General features: G+C 34.3%; 2 protein-coding genes across 2 annotated transcripts; one reads left to right on the top strand and one right to left on the bottom strand.

Moving 5' to 3' along the window:
* The first annotated feature begins 834 nt into the window (after window positions 1-834).
* On the top strand, window positions 835-10,943 carry LOC126693485 (condensin-1 complex subunit CAP-D2). Its single transcript, XM_050389475.1, has 16 exons — window positions 835-1,073; window positions 1,919-2,232; window positions 2,343-2,503; window positions 2,598-3,786; window positions 3,981-4,172; window positions 5,032-5,694; window positions 5,841-6,017; window positions 6,363-6,430; window positions 6,517-6,739; window positions 6,824-6,923; window positions 7,027-7,142; window positions 7,224-7,281; window positions 8,151-8,302; window positions 8,404-8,602; window positions 9,462-9,555; window positions 10,590-10,943. Exons 1-16 carry the CDS (start codon window positions 941-943, stop codon window positions 10,591-10,593), a joined length of 3,843 nt encoding a protein of 1,280 aa, XP_050245432.1. The 5' UTR covers window positions 835-940; the 3' UTR covers window positions 10,594-10,943.
* A 917-nt stretch (window positions 10,944-11,860) lies between these two features.
* LOC126693484 (tubulin-folding cofactor B) lies at window positions 11,861-19,617 on the bottom strand. The gene is made up of 8 exons (XM_050389474.1): window positions 19,388-19,617; window positions 19,148-19,299; window positions 18,457-18,575; window positions 18,215-18,276; window positions 18,027-18,068; window positions 16,717-16,850; window positions 13,292-13,361; window positions 11,861-12,177 (listed from the first exon to the last, which is right to left on the bottom strand). The coding sequence occupies exons 1-8, from the start codon at window positions 19,490-19,492 to the stop codon at window positions 12,130-12,132; spliced, it is 732 nt and encodes a 243-aa protein (XP_050245431.1). The 5' UTR covers window positions 19,493-19,617; the 3' UTR covers window positions 11,861-12,129.
* Window positions 19,618-20,046: the final 429 nt, after the last annotated feature.

Here is a 20,046-nt window from a genome sequence, read left to right as displayed (position 1 = left end):
ATTTTAAACAAGTTTTGGCCCATAAGAATTGGGCCGGGAGCCCTTTTTGGCGGCCACACCTTCTCCTTGGACGTGGTTGAATTCTATATGGGGCCCAAGGCCCATTGTTTGATCTAGGGACTTTACCCCTACAATTTCAATAGCTAATATTACGTATAATTTCAATTTCTTCTATAAAAAAAGGTATAATTTGATCCGTGTACATAATAAGATTCTCAAAATAAAAGTTATATATAAAAAATAAAGACACGGATTTTTTTCCTATAAAATAGGATTATTAAACCCAACGTTTTTACTTTTTTTTTCTTCTCTTTTTTTCCCCCCTTTACCAAGACTTGAATGTTTCTCTCTCTCTCTCTCTCTCTCTCTCTCTTTTATTTTTATTTATTTATTTATTTTTTCAGATTCCTTTCTCCTAAATTCTAATCTCACTTTTAAAAAAAAAAAAAAATTTGGTTTTCGCTTTTATTTTTTTCAAATCTCTTCTTCTCTATTTTTGAATTATTAAAAAAAAAAAACTGTGATTTTTAATGTACTCCATTTTTTTTCTTTTTAGTAATTTATATAGGTTAGTATTTGAATTGTTTTCTCTTTGCATTTGTTTCTAATGGTTTTTTTTTTTTCCTTTTCATTTTAATGAATGTATTTTCTATGTTCAAAATAAACATTATTATGCATGTGGTTTAATTGAGATGAATGGAAAATTATAATACTAAACTAAAAAAAAAAACCCATTGTATGTGCAAAGTGCGTGCGATGAGACTAATTTTTATATTAGTTATGTGCCCCCACTCCCGATCCAGAAAATCAAACCCGACCCGGCCTGGCTCGTTTGATTTCAGTCACAAACACATTCCCGCTTGCTCACTTCGTTTGAATATTTTGATCCGAGTTCAAAATTCTCAAAGATCCAACAGAGAAAGAATCTCTCTCTCTGGCTATGGCTCCTCACTTCGTTTTCCCACAGAGCCTCAGAGAACTAGAAGAAGACCACGAAGATAACCGCCTTTACGCTCAGAACTCCATCGATGTCGCGTCGCTTCGTTCTTCTGAACTCGAAGAGTTCGTCAAAGGTTTCTCTCTCTCTCTCTCTCTCTCATTTCCTTAACAATTCCGTTTGGTTGCTGAGAAAATGAAAATGAAAATGAAAACGAAACTCAAAACTCAATTTCTACTCCAATTTTGATTCGTTTTGTACATTTATTTGGATAATTTTAACTTAAATTTTCCTCTTCTTCTACTTTTAAGTGAAATTTATGAATTTTGTTTTTGACCTCAATAATTTCTGCAATCAAATAGTGCATGAGTTTGTTTTTATGTTTTTTTTTTCCTTATGAAACCCTAAAAAAAGGGTAAAGTTATGTTTGTTTCATAGGAATATGTAGAAATGAAAAGAAATTTGAAATTGAAGTGAGAAAAAGCGAAAAATCAACTTAAAAGGGAGTGGTTTACTCTGCATTTGGCTACAGTTAGCTGAATTTTATGTCTTTCAGGAACTAAGAAGTGTAAGTGTAAGACGTCAAATTGGTTTTACTTTGTTTTTGTTTCTGTTTTAAAACTCAAATCTTTCTCGGGAACCAAACAATTATCTTAGTGTAGTTTCTCATTTCCAAGAAAATGTACGAAAAGAAAAGGGAGCTATTTTTGAAACTTGAAAGTTTAGACTATTTATTTATTGATTATTGTTTGGGTGTTTAGAGATAATTACGAGTATCACATATTGCGATATTTTGATACGAAAGAAGTAATAGAAAGAGATTAATTCAACTAATTTGTTTACATGTAGTGGGTTATTGTACTTGCAAGAACAAGGTAGTTTATGTTTCAATTTTGCACAACCAAATTTCTTCCCTTCATGATAGAAATCTCACTGATTTTAATTTTTTTTTTTTTTTTTTGTCCTTATCTATTTGAATAGGTGTTTCTTTTGATCTTTCCGACAAGGAGCTCTTTTGCATTGAAGATCAAGATATCTTTGATCGTGTTTATTCATTGATTCGTGGTTATGCTAGTCTCCCTTCATCTTGTAAATTGAATCTCGTAGAGAGTCTTCGATCCAATCTCAGTGTTCTTCTTCCAAATGTTGATTCGCTCACTCGAACTCAGGATGATGACACTCTGGTGCACGATAGGGTTGCTTCACATCGTAATGCTTTTAAAATCTACACATTTTTCCTCATCAATGTTGTTCTTGCTGAGGAGTCCAATGCTGGTTCCAGCAACAATCCGAAGGTACTCTTTCTCTCTCTACTATTTGCATGTTCTCATTTATGTGGCAATCTTGGGTGTGATATTGCAACTTTTGCTGGCAATTTGGTGAAGTTTTTTGGCCATGGATTTAGGTAATAGCAACTACAAGGAAGAAACTTATCAAAAACTCATGGAATTGGGAGCCTCAGAGGGGTAGGATACTCAATTTGATTGCTAATTCACTAGAGATCAACCTTGCGTTGCTCTTTGGTTCCACGGACCCAGATGAAAACTATCTGTCTTTCATTGCGAAGTAAGTTGGATAACTGACAATTATATTTTAGGTATAGTTTTACTATTTTGTGAATGGACTTTAAGTTGAAATTTTATGATTTGTGTTTTTGTAGACATACATTCTCTATGTTTGAGAATGCAATTCTTTTAAAAGACTCCGACACAAAAGATGCTCTATGCCGTATAATTGGGTCATGCGCTACAAAATACCACTACATGGCACAATCGTGTGCTTCTATCATGCACCTAATTCATAAATATGATTTTGTTGTTATCCCCATGGCTGAAGCAGTTGCTGGTGCTAAGAAGAAGTATGCTGATGGAAGCCTGGCCAGTGCCCTTGTCAGAGAGATTGGTAGGACTAACCCAAAAGACTATGTGAAGGACACTGCTGGGGCTGAAAATATTGGGCGTTTTCTGGTAGAGATTGCTGACCGGTTGCCAAAGCTGATTTCAACCAACATTGGAATCCTGGTCCCACACTTTGGTGGGGAATCTTATAAGATAAGGAATGCTCTTGTTGGGGTTCTTGGAAAGTTAGTTGCAAAGGCGTTTAAGGATGATGAGGGTGAAGTGAGTTCTAAATCAGTTCGTCTTCGAACCAAGCAAGCCATGTTGGAAATTTTGCTTGAACGGTGTCGAGATGTTTCAGCTTATACTAGGAGCCGCGTTCTTCAGGTTTGGGCTGAACTGTGTGAAGAGCATTCTGTTTCAATTGGTTTGTGGAATGAGGTTGCAGAAGTTGCTGCTGGAAGGTTGGAGGATAAGTCTGCAATTGTCAGGAAATCTGCACTGAATTTGCTTATAATGATGTTACAGCACAATCCGTTTGGCCCACAACTTCGAGTAGCTTCATTTGAAGCAACCTTAGAGCAGTATAAGAAGAAGCTGAATGAGCTTGAACCAGATGTGCCTGCAGAAAGTGTTGTGGATGATCTACCTTCTGATAATGATACTTGCAATGAAAATGGTGAAGTTCATAACATAGATGCTCAAGTTCTGGCTGAAGAGCAGCAGGAAAGTTCAACTGATAGTTGTTTGACTCAGATGGAAGAAGAGATTATTCAGAAGGAGAATTCTGTGCCAGATGTTGGGAATTTGGAGCAGACCAGGGCCTTGGTTGCATCACTTGAGGCTGGCTTAAGGTTTTCTAAGTGTGTCTTTGCCACAATGCCTACACTTGTTCAATTAATGGCTTCATCTTCTGCCTCTGATGTTGAGAACACAATTCTCTTGTTGATGAGGTGCAAACAGTTCCAGATTGATGGTTCAGAAGCCTGCCTCCGCAAGATGTTGCCACTGGTAGGCTTTCATTTTTGGTCATGCCATGGAAACAGTCTTAAAAGTTTCTTTGGAAGTCAAGATGTTTATACTCCCCCCCACACCCACCCCCCACCCCCCCGATTTCCCATATGTATTTGCTGACATTTACCCAATAGATTTAGTTCTTGATCCATATTTGGAATTAATAGCAATTTTTTTGCTCTCTTTTGTAGGTATTTTCCCAGGATAAATCCATCTATGAGGCTGTGGAGAATGCCTTTGTTACAATTTATATAAGGAAAAACCCAGTAGAAACTGGAAAAAATCTTTTGAGTCTTGCCATAGATTCAAATATAGGAGATCTAGCAGCTCTGGAGTTTATTGTTGCGGCCTTGGTGTCCAAAGGTGATATATCTACTGGCATGGTATGTGGAGTATATGTTTCTGAATAATATCTTGTATCAAATAGTTCTGAGTTTTTTTTCTAACACGTCTAGTATATTCCTTGATTATGACACACAAAAATGCATAAAATGATGACTGTTTCAGCCTTTAAAATCTACTATTTAAATAGGTATAAAATAAATTATAAATTAGCTTCAAAGATGATATATAATTTCTAGCCCTCAATTATAGAGGCTAACACATGAACACACAAATTTTAAAAATAAATAATAGCTTAAACAGCGTAAGCCGTAGGTAAGCCCGTTATGGACAAACTGTAGATTGTGCAATTCTGCTCAGGTTTTGTGCCAAGTTAAGAACTTTTATGCCCAGCCTTATAATCTGAACATTAGGTTTTTCTAATACCTTTCTTGAGCTTTTCACTACACAATCTGAAGCCACTTGACTAAAAGTTGGGTAAATATTCAAACACAAAATTATCCATTTGTTCCAATCGTTTTAATCTTCGTTTTTATTTTATTTTGTCAAACTTGGTTATTGCTAAGAATATATTTGGATTTTTATTGTTTGAGTAGACACTTCTGTTCTGCTTGAACTTCTTCAACGAGAATATCTGTCCTAGACTGGATAAACATGTTGGAAATGAGAAGCAAATAGAAGGTGTTTGTGATAATTGAGTTTGATGATGATCACTGAGAGAGGGTTAGATCTAATTTTGGAAATTTACTCAGAGAGCTAGTTTCTATCATGGATCATGGTCTGTCCTGCTTTATGAATGCTTTATCAGTTTTTAGCATTGTTGAGAATTTGCTCTGTTGAAACTATGTTTCTACCATTACTTGAAGAAGTGGTTCCTCAATAAAGTAACTGTTTCTGCAGATATCAGCATTATGGGATTTCTTTTGCTTTAGTGTTAGTGGAACCACTGCAGAGCAAAGTCGTGGTGCTTTATCTGTCCTTTGCATGGCAGCAAAATCATCCCCTGTTATTCTTGGTTCTCACTTACAAGACATTATTGATATCGGGTTTGGTCGTTGGGCTAAAGTGGATCCTTTGCTTGCTAGAGCAGCATGCTTTGCTCTTCAAAGATTATCTGATGATGACAAGAAAAAGTTGCTATCAGTTACTGGCAGTCGTGTATTTGGTATGCTGGAAAGCTTAATTGCAGGATCTTGGCTTCCAGAGAATATATGGTATGCTGCTGCTGATAAAGCAATAGCTGCCATATATACAATTCATCCCACTCCAGAAACACTAGCTGCTGATATAGTGAAGAAATCTCTTAGTTCTGTGTTTGATTGTAGCGGAGGAGATGAATTGCACAATGACATTGACAGTGGTAGTGCCAGCATACTTGCCACAGTGCAAGTTGCGAAATTGAGTAGATATTTATTTATTACAAGTCATGTTGCCATGAATCAATTATTATATGTCGAATCTTGTGCTCGAAAGATCCAGAAACAAAGAGCTGCAAAAGAAAAGGCGGATATTGATCGTCACAACTTACAAAGTAATGGCATAACACCTGCTGATACACTTAAGGTAAGATCAGATTCTGTACTTATTTATCAATGAAAAGGAATAGGGTATCAATATTGGTTGTTTGATATTTGATTTTTTTCATTTTTCTTCATTATTAATTTTTTGGTTTGATATAGAAGATTTCTTCCTTTGATAATGTTTTGCAGGACAATAATATCAATGCCGAGCTAGGTCTTGCTGCATCTGCAGATGCAATGCTTGATACATTATCTGACAAAGCAGAAAAAGAGATTATTTCTGGTAATTCCAGTGAGAAGAACTTGATTGGACATTGTGCACCTTTCCTGTCAAAGCTTTGCAGAAATTTTAGTCTGATGCAAAAGGTGATTGCCTCAGTTTTCTCATCCTCCATTTCAATGGTTCCATTCTTTAACTATATCAAAGTATGATCTTCCCATTACATTTAAATTTGAAATCAGGCTTTGTAGTTCATTCAGTTAAATTTAGATGTCATTAACGTGATTAAAAAAATAAAAAAATATGAAGCTTCCATTTAACAAAAAAAATTGGACTGATGTCACATCTAAGGTTACAAATTTACAATATAACACATGATATGATTGTTTCAAATATAATTTGATAAAAGTTCTTCATACAAGCTTTCATTTAGCTCATTACTGTTTGAGTAATCATTCTTATCTCGTCCAATACTTCTGCTTTCTTTTCAGTATCCGGAACTACAAGCATCTGGAATGCTTGCTTTATGTCGATTTATGATCATTGATGCAAAATTTTGGTGAGATCTCGTGCTCTCTCTCTCTTTCTCTCTCTCATAAAGAAACGAAACATGATGCTTGAGCTTTTGAGTGCTTGAATTTTCAGTGATGCGAACCTACAGCTTCTCTTCACTGTTGTGGAGAATGCATCCTCAGAAACTGTTCGTTCCAATTGCACTATTGCTCTTGGAGATTTGGCAGTTCGGTTTCCTAACCTGTTAGAACCATGGACTGAGAACATGTATGCCCGGTTACAGGATGCTTCAGTTTCTGTTAGGAAGAATGCTGTTCTGGTGCTTTCGCATCTCATATTGAATGATATGATGAAGGTCTGAGAGACTGGCTAATTTCTACTTGTTCTTTAGCTTTTGTTATATTGATCTAGAGGCTGATGTGGTCATTTGCTTGATCAGGTAAAAGGTTATATAAATGAAATGGCTATACAGTTAGAAGATGAAGAAGAGCGCATTTCAAGTCTAGCCAAGCTTTTTTTCCATGAGTTATCTAAGAAGGGTAAGTTTTGAGACATCCAGTAAAATTTACTGATTGTTATCTTGTCTTGTGTCATTTTTTTTCCTGGTCAAATGAACAATGTTTTTTCCTATTATGCCAACAGGAAGCAATCCAATATATAATTTGCTTCCCGATATACTTGGCAAATTATCTATCCGGAATCTGAAGAGAGAGTCTTTCTGCAACATCATGCAGTTCCTAATTGCTTCCATCAAGAAGGTATTAGATTGTTTAACTAGGTTGAATTGCCAAGCATTTTTCATAATGATGACTAGATGCTATCTTTTGAAATTGCGCCAGGACAAACAAATGGAAGCTCTTGTTGAAAAGCTCTGCAATAGATTTAATGGAGTTACAGGTATGCATTCATTCAGTTCTTGTACTTTATTCTTATTGAACCATTTGCAAAGGTGATGCCACTCTTGTCAGAGTTCAGAATATGACACTGTTGAAACAAGCAAGAGCTAAATCATGTCTCTCTTCATTTCTTTTAAACATTAATATATTTTTGAAGCAAATATGATTTAGGAAATAGCAGTTTTTCAGATTGAAAACATAACTTATTGTACTTTTTGGTAGAGCAATTTCACCAACCTGACAAGTTCTGGTTCATGTTTGCTATTGCATTGATTTAGTGATTTGATATCTAGTTTATGCTGTGCCTTTTTTTTCCTTCTTAATCATGTGTCGTATTGTATAGCAGTTGCTTTCAACATGAGTATAGAATGTTATTGGTCAGTCATTGATAACCTTGCTATTGGTCAGTTGATGATAACCCTGCTATTTCTAGTCTCTTAGTAGTTTGAGCCATTTGAAAGCTGTAACTACACTTTAAGCATGAGCTTTAATATACTCTTACTAATTTCATACATTTCTGAGTCTTATATCCACATGCTAAGACGTTGCTCATATTTTTAAGACCAGTAGGCTGTCATTTCACTTCTAGTTTTGTTTAATTTTTTTTTTTTTATTTAATAGCAAGTAGGGGATGTGGGAGGCTGCTTCTCATTTTCACCTTATAATTTTTTTTTTGAGAATACCTTAAGTTATTATTTTCTAAAATTTTAAAAGGCCACATATCCTTTGCTGATATTCCTGAGACTGAAATGGGTCCCAAATGCCATTAGACCAAAAGAAGTCAATTTGGTTTTTTAGCTGTCTGCTGTTTTCTGTTTTCATAAATGATCAAAATATAACTTACAATGGGGGACTATTCTTTTGGTGCAGATATCACACAATGGGAATATATTTCTTACTGCCTCTCTCAGCTGGCATTTACTGAGAAAGGAATGAAAAAACTCATGGAGTCATTCAAGACATATGAACATGCCTTATCAGAGGAATCTGTGATGGACCATTTCAAGAATATAATAAACAAGGCATTAATTTATTTTATTTTCATGTATCACCTCATTCAAAATGTTCAAGATATGTTTTCTATTTACGCTAACTCCTTTTTTTGGGGGTTTTGGGGGAACAGAGCAAGAAGTTTGCAAAACCAGAACTGAAATCGTGCATTGAGGAGTTTGAGGATAAACTTAATAAATTTCATGTGGAAAAGAAGGAGCAAGAAGTGACTGCAAGAAATGCCCAAATTCATCAGCAGAGATTTGGTAGCACGGAAGGATTACCAGTATCTGGGAACAATGGAGAAGATGGTGCAGAATCTGATACTGAAGGTTACTTCAATTGGCTTTTGATATGGTTTAATGTTAATTTCTTATACATTTTTTTTTTCTTCGTGATGCTGATGGTACTCTAGTTTAGAAGCTTTAAACAACATTGCTGGAAAAATTGATCTTTGCCTTTTATTAGTCTGTTAATGATACAGATATGGTTTTTGTTCCTGAAAACATATCAGAGTAAAGCATACTGTATGATGATGTGCTGCAATGAGGTTTCCTTTGATGCGTTATATAGTTGAGTAAGGACTAGCGTATTAACAACATGCTTAAGGACTTTATAGTATTAGTTGGACATTTTATCATATGTTTTCCCACAACATGTGATATTGCTATAAATAATTTTAATCCTTTCTCATCAGTGTAAATCAAAGGCATCTTTTGATGGTCTAAATATATTCTTTCAAGCATCACAGCCACTCACTTCTTTGAGTACTTTATGCAAGCAGCAAGATATAACATCTTTTTTTTCTCCCTTTCTTTTCCAGTTCTGTGTAATGAGGTTTTCTTTTAGGATTAGGCTTCTGCCATTTCTTAAAGTAATTCAAATATGTTTTGCTAAGAATTTAAAAACTACATGGCCTAATTGTACTTGAAAGATCTCTTTAAGTCTCTTGCAATTGATTGTTTTCTTTGAATAATTTTGTTGCTTGATTGTTTAATTAAATGTTGTGTTGGTTATTGAACTTCAATGTCAGCTGGTTCTGACTCTGTCAATCACCAAAAGTTAAACTTAGAATTAGTTTAAGCCCTATCCTACTTTATGTATTTATGCAAAATTAAGAAGGAAAAAATTTTATATTTGTCAATTTATTTTCCATGTTCTATGGCATTGAAGTAGTACTACCATTTACAGGGGCCACTAAATCCAGAGCTAAGAAAAGCAGCATGAAAGATCAAAAGGGCAATGTTTCTGCATCCACCAAAAGAAGTATTAGGTCAAAGCGAAGGTAGAATCTGTAGTTCTCTCTCTCTCTGCCTTTTTGGTAATGTGCTATTGCCAGCATTGCACGTAGTCATGAACGTAATATATCAAGAAAACTGTCATGAAAAATGTATATATTTTTTTCATAGTTAGAACTTCTGCCTTTCTATCACGGCAATTGTTAGATGTTTAAATTTGTTATGACTTATTACACCTTTACATCAAGAGGGTTTTCAACAAGATGAATAGGGGTTCTTTAGGCAAGTTATGAATAGTGATTCAAGCAAACTTGTGCACAGTTGAGTGGATGGATTGCCATCATGACAAATGATTAATGCAAAAGGGTTAATTAGAGTTGGGATAAATTCACCAATAAAACAATTTTTGCATATGCAATTTGGTCATCATTTTGGACTTTTTGTATTTCTACAGCAAACACCATTCAAAATTATGATATAAATGCTGCAAATTGCTTTTGAAAATGCCAAGTAAATTACTGATTATGTCATGCTTTATTTTGTGATTTTAGCATATTGCATAGATTAGAAAATGCATTGTGAAACAGCTTTTCAAGAAGGCCACATTTATACAAAAAATTTGCATTCTTTTTAACACCATGTAAAAGGGCACATGATAAATTTAATAGCATCAACTTCATACTCAAACTAGTTTCAAAAATGGGGATAATGAACTTGAGACAAACAAAATGTTTCAAATGATGTTTGTGGTATGGTATTTTACTGTTTTTACACATGAATTACATACAAGGCAAATGATATTTTGGTAATACTTACCCCAAATAAAGGGCATGACCTGGACAGGAGATGTGAGGGCAGTGAAGTCAGCATACGGTTTGGGAAGGGGGTTAGAAAGAGTCAATCAGGGGGCTTTAAAATCTTTACTGAAATAATTTTCCAGCAAGAAGTGATATTCTTGAACAATGCATCAAAGAATCAATAATATAGATTTCACATTTTTTATCATCACTGAAGCTCACCCATCTTTTATTTATGTTGTACGCAGCAACAAATTATTTGACAGATTTTTATGAATATGCAGGTAGAAGAAACGGTGCGAAATTATTCTGATCAATCCTATGTTTTGTTTTGTTTTGTTTTTTTTTTTTTTTTTGTGAATGGAAGCGAGAAGTTGTAGTTGTTTTGTAGAAGGTGTTTGTATTGTAATGATTTGATGTAATACTGTTGCTTGAGTTAGGTAAAAGAGTACCAAAAGGGGCAGGGTGGGGGGTTGGGTGGAACATATTACGTATCTATCTGACCAGTAGAAAAGAAAGATGTTTGTAAGTGAGTCATGTATATATCTTGCCCTGCTTAATGAAGACACAAACATTAGTAGCTCTCACCTTTCTGCTTTATTATCTCATATCTGGTCCTTTGCATTTGCTTGCTATCTCATACCCGTTGCTGCTTATTATTTCTGGACCTTTGCATTTGCTTACCTTTCTGCTTATTATGACTGCTCTATGAAATAAGCATGTTTCACTGGACACAGCAGAATTAGGAACTGGTATGTAGGTGTAGTATTGCAAGGATTCTGATTTTGAAGTTAATTATTTAAGATCTTTTAAGTTCACTATAGTAAATTTGAGTCGCCAATTGACAATGGGTGTAATTAAGTCGCACACGTGTCTGGCACATACGTTAATAGTTAATACAAGAGCAAGAATGAACCAAATGACACCCAGTGGTTTGCAAAGGAGAGACACTTCATGCAACCAGCAATTAGAAACCATTTTTCAGTGATTCAGAAGCATTTTTGCTGCTCTTGAAATGGCTCAATTTCGGTAAAAAGATGTTGAGACGCGTTGCCGACATTTCACTCCTTGTAGCAAGAGTTCCCAAAATCTTTTGGCAAATTGGCAAGGACCTTTATTGTTTGGTTGTAGTCTTCTGTTTATTTGCTAATTTGCAAAAAGTTAGTTAAGTATAGTTTACTTAAAGCATTTACAACCCCCAAATTGCTATTTTACATTCCCAAAACATAAAAAACCCACTTTATCCGGGTGTGTATATATAAATTTTTAACATCCATGTTACAGTATGTAGTAAGTTGTAAAGATTTTTTTTATTGTGAAAATATTATGGGTGGCTGAGAGAGAGAAGGGAAGAGACGGAAATTAGAGAGGAGAGAGGACATTTTATAGATGGTAAAATAACATTTATACCAACCCGGATGCGAATGCAAAGGTTTTAAACTGTTGTACATGAGCAAATAAATTAAAAAGCTAAAAGAAAAAGCTTATGCCAAATATGTAATCCAATTGAAATTAGAATTCTCTATTCTAGAGGTCTACTCTAGAGGCAATTCAATTTAAATGATCTCAACACTTCTGTTCTTGATTTTCTTTTCTTCTCGTTTTCCATTTAATATTAAATGTTAAACACTCCCATACTACTGTTAGCACACTTGAGCCCAGAGAGCTACATTCTTCCTCAAAAAATTTCAAGTTCACATCAATCCCTCACCCAAAGGTTTCAACTGCACCAATTGCAAATAAAGAAATTGCTGTCTCATACATACAGAAAGGTTATCAACATTATGTAAAAACTGGAAGCGTAGGAGTGCTCTCTTCTTGACCTTATATTTCATCCACCTCAAAGGGATCTTGTTCAGGATAGTCACCAACCTGGAACATGATAAGATTTGTATCAGCATCTAAATTCATCAAGAGATCAAGTTGAAATTAGTAAAAAGGCTAATGAATTGGGAAGCTATGCTCTCAGTTGTATAGTATTGAAATGCAATTACATTATGCATCAAATATTAAAATAAAGTTTGAAATATAATGTTCAACCCTGAAAGTTTGATTTTTATCTCAAATTTAAAAACTATTTTCATCCACGAAACTGATATTATCAGTTTCTAAAAACAAAAACCAATCACTGACCAACAGATAGAAACCAGCTTAACCAACATCACAGAAATGTCAGTTTCATCAGCTGGCTTTGTGGCAAAGGCAGTGGTGATTGACAATGAAATCAACCCTGACAGATCAGTACTTGAATTCAGTTTTCAAGTGAAAAAGACGCAGACAAATCTATAACTTGAAAGACAGGATCAGAAGAAGATGATAATGATGAAGATTGGAGGAAGAATAAGAAGAGGGAGCATATTGGTTGGTTTGGGCCATATCAGTTGGTTTGGGGGAATATCAGTTTCAAACCGAGACTCTCAGTTTTCTTAACACCGGCAGCAACCATTTGCAGGGAGTAGAGAATTCCAATCATAATTGACAATGGGATCTGTTTTCCTTACACCCCTAACTGGAAGAGATTTCTTGTCAATTATTTAAATCAAAGTTTAGAGCAAATTAATGAATGGCTTTCTTAGATATTTGCAGACAGGCATTAGACGCTTCAATGCTTTCATACAAGGGAAAAGTGAATCAATCCTTTTCTTATCTTATCCCATAAAGAAATGGTTTGTGGTGAATATAATACACACACACACACACACACACACACACATATATATATATATATATATCAGTGGCAGGGCTCAAAGACAAGTCCTGAAGCCACTCTTTTTGCTCATGAAAGTGGCTTAAGTAGTGAAGTCGCACGACTGCAGCCCTTGAATTTACAGTTTAAATTCATTAAGGTAAACTAATTATGCATATACTCCATGTAATCCGTGGATGGCAAGACAGTAAGATGCCTCTGCATTTTAATTGGACAATAAACAGCATGCATGTGAAAGTTCCTATATAAAGTGTCACTAGAACATAGTTGCACACAAACCTTTACTTTGTCTGGCCTTACAATTGCACCATGATTAGGAGGGCAATCAAAGTAACGTACTCCTTTCACCCTGAAACATGACCAAGAAAAATTCTAACCCATGGATACCGAGAACAAAGCATGACAATCAATTAAGAGAGGAAAATAGTTCAATTTAACAATTTTTATGCAAACAACCAGCAGGAGGCATTCACTGAGCATAAGAAGTAGAGTCCCAATCAAAGTTCAAACTTGATATGGTTGAAAATAAGTAACTCATGATACAAGAAAGAATGAAGACTAAGTAGAAGACAGTCAGAGGCAAATCTCAGAATGGAACAAGGTTGTATCTGCAAAGTTTCAGACAGAATAAGAATGCTTCACAATAATCAATTACGGCTACTGAATGCCGCCAAATTATATATTACACAGCCCAGCATATCCATGTCTCATAAATCAATCAGTTGTTGATGCATTGTCTCCCTGACTTTTTTAGCATAATCTAACCAAAACGCCAGAGCCAAAAACAAAGATCATCTAAAATCTCTCCTCTTTGGTACTCTATTTCATTGGACTCATATTTGGGGGTATACGTATTTCTTTATCTGAATTCTTAGTCTCTATTTCCTTTAGTTCTTGATTATATTGTATTTGTTTCGTGTTCAGAGTGATCACCATCGTGAACATGATGTTCAATTTTTTTCAATAGAAGTCTTATTACCTATCTAAAAAAAGCTAGAGCCAAAAACAAAGGAATAGCGTTTCAACTTCTGTTATGGATTTTATAGATTTCATTTCTTTTCATTTGTAATGATTAGAGCTTTTAATTTTTTAGGAGTACTTTTGTGTACACATCCTGCATGCATAAGGTATCTCCTCTTTCTCAATAAAATTATATTACTTACCATAAAATAAAATAAAATAAAACATAAAGGACTAAAGGATGAAATTGTTCAAAGGCGGATCACTATGACTATAGTGCTTCATAATTTTACCACAGACAAAATTATTTATTTTATATTATGGATAACTAGTTATGGTGGAACCAGTTTTGTTTTGTCTGTTGCCCTTTTCTTTTGCCTATTTCACCTTAGGGGGTTGGTTTACTAGCAAAAACACAACCTATCCATGAAAATCAACCTATTATCAAAATAAGCCCTCATAAATGTTGAGCATGAGTTTTACATTAGCCATCTCATTACAGCTGCTAGTTTATTTTTTTCCCTTCTTTTGAGAAGTGCAAGATTCAATGGAAAAGCAAAAGTGTACTACTAGCCAAGTACATGGGAAGTATAGAAGCAAAACACTAGAAAAGAGAAACAAGAAGAACTGTAGTAACTCCCAAAAATAACAAATCCAAGAAGTCCCAGAATGGAAAGAATGGAAGCTAGTAGTCTAGTAGACACCGCCACCCAATTGTAAAGTAATTTAAAAATCCTATTCTCCAACTTAGCCACTGAATAAAAGTTGGAGCACTTCTTTCTTTTCAAATGCACCACATGAGACAGGAATCACATTCCAAATCATGCTATTGAGATTACCCTAGTTTCTCCAGGCTTCAAACCAGCAAAACCACAAAAATTTAAGTAATTAAAGACATTTGAAGTTCTCACTAAGCTTGCCTCCAACTTCTAGATTTATTAAGGATGGCTTGTATAATTATGGCTCAGTCCTCAAGGTATACTCAGAATGTTTACACAGCTTTGTAATGGCCTAAAGTTCTTTGGAAAGGGATTGCGCATATTATTCTATGTCTTTTCCTTTTCCAGTTTCAATAAAAAATTTACTTTAAAAAAAGGGCCTAAAGTTCTGCATTTTAATCCCAAAGATCTTCCATTTCCATTTTAGGTTTTTCTGGTTATCCTACTCTTGGCTATTAAATTGCTGAACCCAATTGAGCTACAAATACTTGTCATCCTTTCCCAATTAAAATAATTAAGTGAACAACTCCACAACAAGTGCAGAAGCATAAAGGGAAAAAATGGCAATTAAGTGCTTTGAATAAATTAAATATTTTGATGTCTAAAGATTTGATGCAGGACCGTTAAGAAGTTCAGCACTATACTAGGTTTCTTGATGAATTCTTGAATAAGGATTGATGTTTAAGAGTTTAGGTTAGAAAAGAATGAATGTTGACGGCTGTTTGGGGCTGAAATGGGGGATAAACAGAAAATAACCTAAATAAAACACTAGGAAATCACACCTAGGTCTTCCTAAGCATCACACCTAAGGTTCCTTGGCATCACACCTCGGAGAAACAAAGCTTAAGATAAGCTACTGAATTTTATTAATCAATCACAATATATTCTGAAATAACATGACTACAAAAGAGCCTTTATATAGAGGCTATAGTTATCCTTTTCCTAGTAGGACTTGAACTCTAAATAACCTATTCCTAGAATTAATAGGAATACTAATAATAATTAAATAAAAGACTTAATAATACGTAAACATAAAAAAAAAGACTCATGGGACTTTGGTACGGTCAAGGACAGCTCATTCCAGATTTCTAGAAATTACCAAATTGCCCTTATTCTAATAGAACTTAATTAAAACTGATCCAGCAGCTTCTCAACCTAAAAGACTCAATACTAATAACTAAAATGACCTATCCAAGGTGCTAAGAGGGTCCGACATCAAAACTAAACCACTATTCTTGAATCTTGGCATATTTAATCTTTTTTTTTCCTTGAGCTCTTCCTTGCCTTCATCAGATTAATAATCAGTTAGTTCTTTGTGGTATTAGTATTGGTTTTTAAGTTCTTTTTTTGCGAAATTTTTTGTGACAATTTAGTAAGGTGTGGAGTACATGAGAATGTGTCTAGCATCATTATTGTTACTAACTTGTGTCTTGGGAATGTCTTAGACTACTTACTAAACTATTTAGCATTTATTATGTATCTTCACTAGTTAAGCTTATTAACCACTTATAACTATCAGTAAAAATATGAAGATAACAGACTATCTTTGACAGAAACTTTGATTAATTCTAGTATTACTCCCCCTTCTACTTTTAGGCTTATCTGCTACCAAATCTCTTAATTTTGCAGCCCTATTAGGGGTGCATCAACAAGGGTTCCAATAATCAGGATGAAGTAAAATATTGTTATTGTTAAACAACCTTTAGCATGAGTGTATTTAATATTCTTCTTTCAAACACCTTTTTTCTATTATCGGCTGGCATGCATTTACACATATGATCAATATATAATTTCAATAGGAAGTTGTAGGATTTTTTTTGGACAAATAAGACACTTTTATTAAACAAAGATGCAAGGAATACAAAATTGACAGAATTACAATCTTAAATTTAGACTATCTATGATGTTGTCTGAGGAAACCACAAAGAATATTACAGAAAGCAAACCAAAAAAATGAGAATTTTTTTTTTTTTTTTTTTTTTTTTTCTATAAGTTCACAAAAATGAGAATTAAGTGGCAACTTACATGCCATCATGATTTCCCAATGGTTCATCATATTGAACTCCAACCCAAAAACCAGGTGCCAGTGACTCTGCCCGACCCACAAATTTTACCACACCTCTTTTCTCCCCCGGTTCAACTTCGCATCTATCTCCAACCTTAGTTATAATAAAAAAGAAGAATGAGAAAAAAAAAAAGTTGAAAAAGGAAGAATGAGAAAAACATAAGTTCAAATTTGCATGGTCCATTCATGTGCTTTGTACGTTACACTAATTTTTTAATATTTATAAGTTTTGTACATTAACTTTTGTTTTTGACACAATTGATGAATTAATCACTCTATCTAATTATTGTCACTTTTTTCCTGTTCGATATGTCCAATAATAAACAAAAAAGAAATATACATTAGTACACACAAGAATTTGACTACCCAAAAAAATTCCTATACTTTTTGTTAGAAATAGAATAAAGCACCAAACAAGGATTAGTTTGGAAAGTAATAATCTTTTTTTACTGGAAATGGAATGATAAATGATGCTCCCTTAAAGTTGGGATTTACAAAAAGGGACAAGCGAAATGTTATGGAAGGTCTATTAATGACGATTGCACATAAACACACAAAAAGAAAAAAGCATTCATGTAACTGAAGTTACTGAACCTTCAAATGCAATATCTTTTACCATTTGCCTTTCTTCCAAAGCTAAGAAGCCAGCCACAATAATAGGATCAATCTGTCAAAAAGCTTAGCAAACTTCTTTTGCTCTGTACTTATAAATTTCAAAGAGACAAGGCTAATTATCTTTTACAGAAGTGTGGAATACACACTCATACAAATTGGAGTCTTCTCCAGTTTGTATAAAATAAACTTTCAAATAATTAATAGGAAGAAGGTTATCTCATGGATTATTTGAAGCATTATTTGTTTTCAGGTGAAATCAGATTATTATTAAAAAAATTATGCTAATAACCTCTAAAAGGAAATGCATATGACAAAAATCAATAACCATAAATTCTTTCTTTCATCTTTAAGTTTTATATCCTATTTTGTCACCCATAAAGATTACTTCTTTAACATTCAACACACCACTTCAGCTAATACCTTTTTGACTATTAAGGTAGGGACTTTGCCCCATTCTGGCTTTGAACCCAAGCTCACCCATGGGGGAGTCAGGCAGCTGCTGAGCCAAGAGCCTCTTGTCATCATTTCAGCTAATACCAATTTCCTTTAATGGACTAAATCTTCATTATTACATTTCAGTGGTTACAGAATAGCCAGTTGAGGGAAAAAAGAGGTAATAAACACAAGCATACAAACACACATGCTAACAACTAACCTTGATATTGGCACAGAGATCTTCCATGTAGTTGTCTGGTTTCTGTAAACAAATGTCTAGTTAATGTGATTAACAATAGCACAATGCTTACAATAAACACAAGGTTGTTAATTTGAAAGAGAGACTTTAACATAATGCAATGCTATCCTTACCACCAAAGTAAAGAGAACAAACACACATGAACTTACCTTGTTGCCAAGAGCTGATGGATTTTGAGAGGCCAATCTTCCCTTAAATTTTCTAAAAGTGCCTGAAACAGACAAAAAATATAAAATGTATAAAAATAAGAGAATTTTAAATTATTTAAATCTATTACATGATTTCAAGTTTTTAACTTTACTAATTCCCCCTTGAACATAGTAAATAAGTATTTTCATCCAAATGCTTTTTCCCTTCAAAGAAAAAGAATTAGCTTTCTTGAAAACTTTACCATCACGTTTCTCATAAGCTTCTTCTGAAATCGAGTATTTCTCCACCAGTGAAGTGTCTTCCAGCCAACCACCAGACGTTACTGATGAAGGGTCAAGATCTATAATATGTAAGCGATACCTTTTAACAAACAAAAGCCAGTCAATCAGTAAACCAAGGAACCACCACATTGCCAATAATAAAGACAAAACCAACAATGGTTCTGCTCTTCACAATGCACAACATGAAAAAAAAAAAATATATATATATATATATATATATATATCATTACAGTATAACAAAGCATAAATCTTGACCAAACTCACTTTGCAACTCTTGATTTCCCAAATTATGCCAAAACAACATAAAAAGGTCGTACTCGGTACACAAATCTCCCACTTTTATGGGGTCTGGGAGAGGTGATTGGTAGACAGTCTTACCCCCAATATTGTTATGCCAAAACAACGTAATGAAAGCAATATTCATATAGTTGGGCGAGTTTTGAAAGCACTTAACACCAGCTAGAAGTCACAAAATGAAACACATACATAGTTACATCCATACATTCACACAACTGGGGTTCAATGACATAATAAATTAATGACCTTTCCCTAGACAAAACATAACATAAACCACATTGAGCTAAAGATGTTTCTTAAGCTTTCAACAACAATAAAAAAGCAACTTTTAAAAAGGGAATGAAATGGGTATACCCATTAAGCGGAGAATAAAAACCAAGAGGCCTGGAATTGTCAGACAAGTCGGAAATTTTGGTGTTGGTATCGTCATAAAGCTCAAGGCACATTGAATTAACAGAAGTCCCACATTTTTTCCAGAGCTTTTCTTTGACGGAATCCACCGTGGACTGAGAGAGAGAGACACACACAAAAAGTTTTCAAATTTATGTTTGATATATGAAAAAAATATAGGAGGTTTGTTTGTAAGATTGGTACCTGAAGTGAGAAGCGAATGTCAGCGGAGAAGGTCTTGAGGTTGGAGTGGGTAACACGCAATAGCACGGAATCGTCCCCTTGGATCTGTAGCCGATTAGCAGCCATTGCTATTGCTTTATCTTCTCGACAGTACAACACACTTCACAACTGAAAGCCTTTCCCCATTGCCCACCTAAAATGATATGGACGCGTCCTTTCTCTCTCTCCTTTCTTCTCTGTGAAAAGCACCTTTAAGCCGTTTGCCAAATTTTATCTTTTTATATATTAATTATTTAAATAATAAGAGCAAAATAGTGAAAATAAAATACAGTTAATGCCAGACACTTTTTAAAAATGGTTAACTTCGTCACTCTTACAAAAAAATAAAATGGACTGTTTGGTTTGTGTTTAAATAATAGTTTTTAATTTTTTTAAAAATACGTATGGGTGAAAAAATGTATGAAAATGCATGTAATATTGTTTAAAAACTAAAAATATGTGTTTAAACGTATGTATCAAACAATCCCAAAAGTATTAACGTTCAAGTTGGGTCTAGGGATAGGGCATTTCCATGAAATTTCTCCCTATAATAATTGTTGGGGGAGAAGGGGAAGGACAGTATACACTCGAGAAAATAATCAAATATTTGAAGAGGTTTGAACATTCACGTTTGTTAAAAA

This window comes from Quercus robur, chromosome 7 (assembly GCF_932294415.1).
Source record: "Quercus robur chromosome 7, dhQueRobu3.1, whole genome shotgun sequence".
Classification (NCBI taxonomy): Eukaryota; Viridiplantae; Streptophyta; class Magnoliopsida; order Fagales; family Fagaceae; genus Quercus; species Quercus robur.
The sequence above is the reverse complement of the archived record's forward strand: the minus strand, read 5'-3'. Positions and strand labels throughout refer to the sequence as shown.

Coding starts and splice junctions, on each gene's coding strand:
- LOC126693485 (XM_050389475.1), top strand. CDS start 941: ATGGCTCCTCACTTCGTTTTCCCACAGAGCCTCAGAGAACTAGAAGAA. Junction 1,074..1,918: donor ACTCGAAGAGTTCGTCAAAG/GTTTCTCTCTCT, acceptor CTATTTGAATAG/GTGTTTCTTTTGATCTTTCC. Junction 3,787..3,980: donor TCCGCAAGATGTTGCCACTG/GTAGGCTTTCAT, acceptor TCTCTTTTGTAG/GTATTTTCCCAGGATAAATC.
- LOC126693484 (XM_050389474.1), bottom strand. CDS start 19,492: ATGGCTGCTAATCGGCTACAGATCCAAGGGGACGATTCCGTGCTATTG. Junction 19,300..19,387: donor ACATTCGCTTCTCACTTCAG/GTACCAATCTTA, acceptor TCTCTCTCTCAG/TCCACGGTGGATTCCGTCAA. Junction 18,069..18,214: donor CATCAGCTCTTGGCAACAAG/GTAAGTTCATGT, acceptor ATTTGTTTACAG/AAACCAGACAACTACATGGA.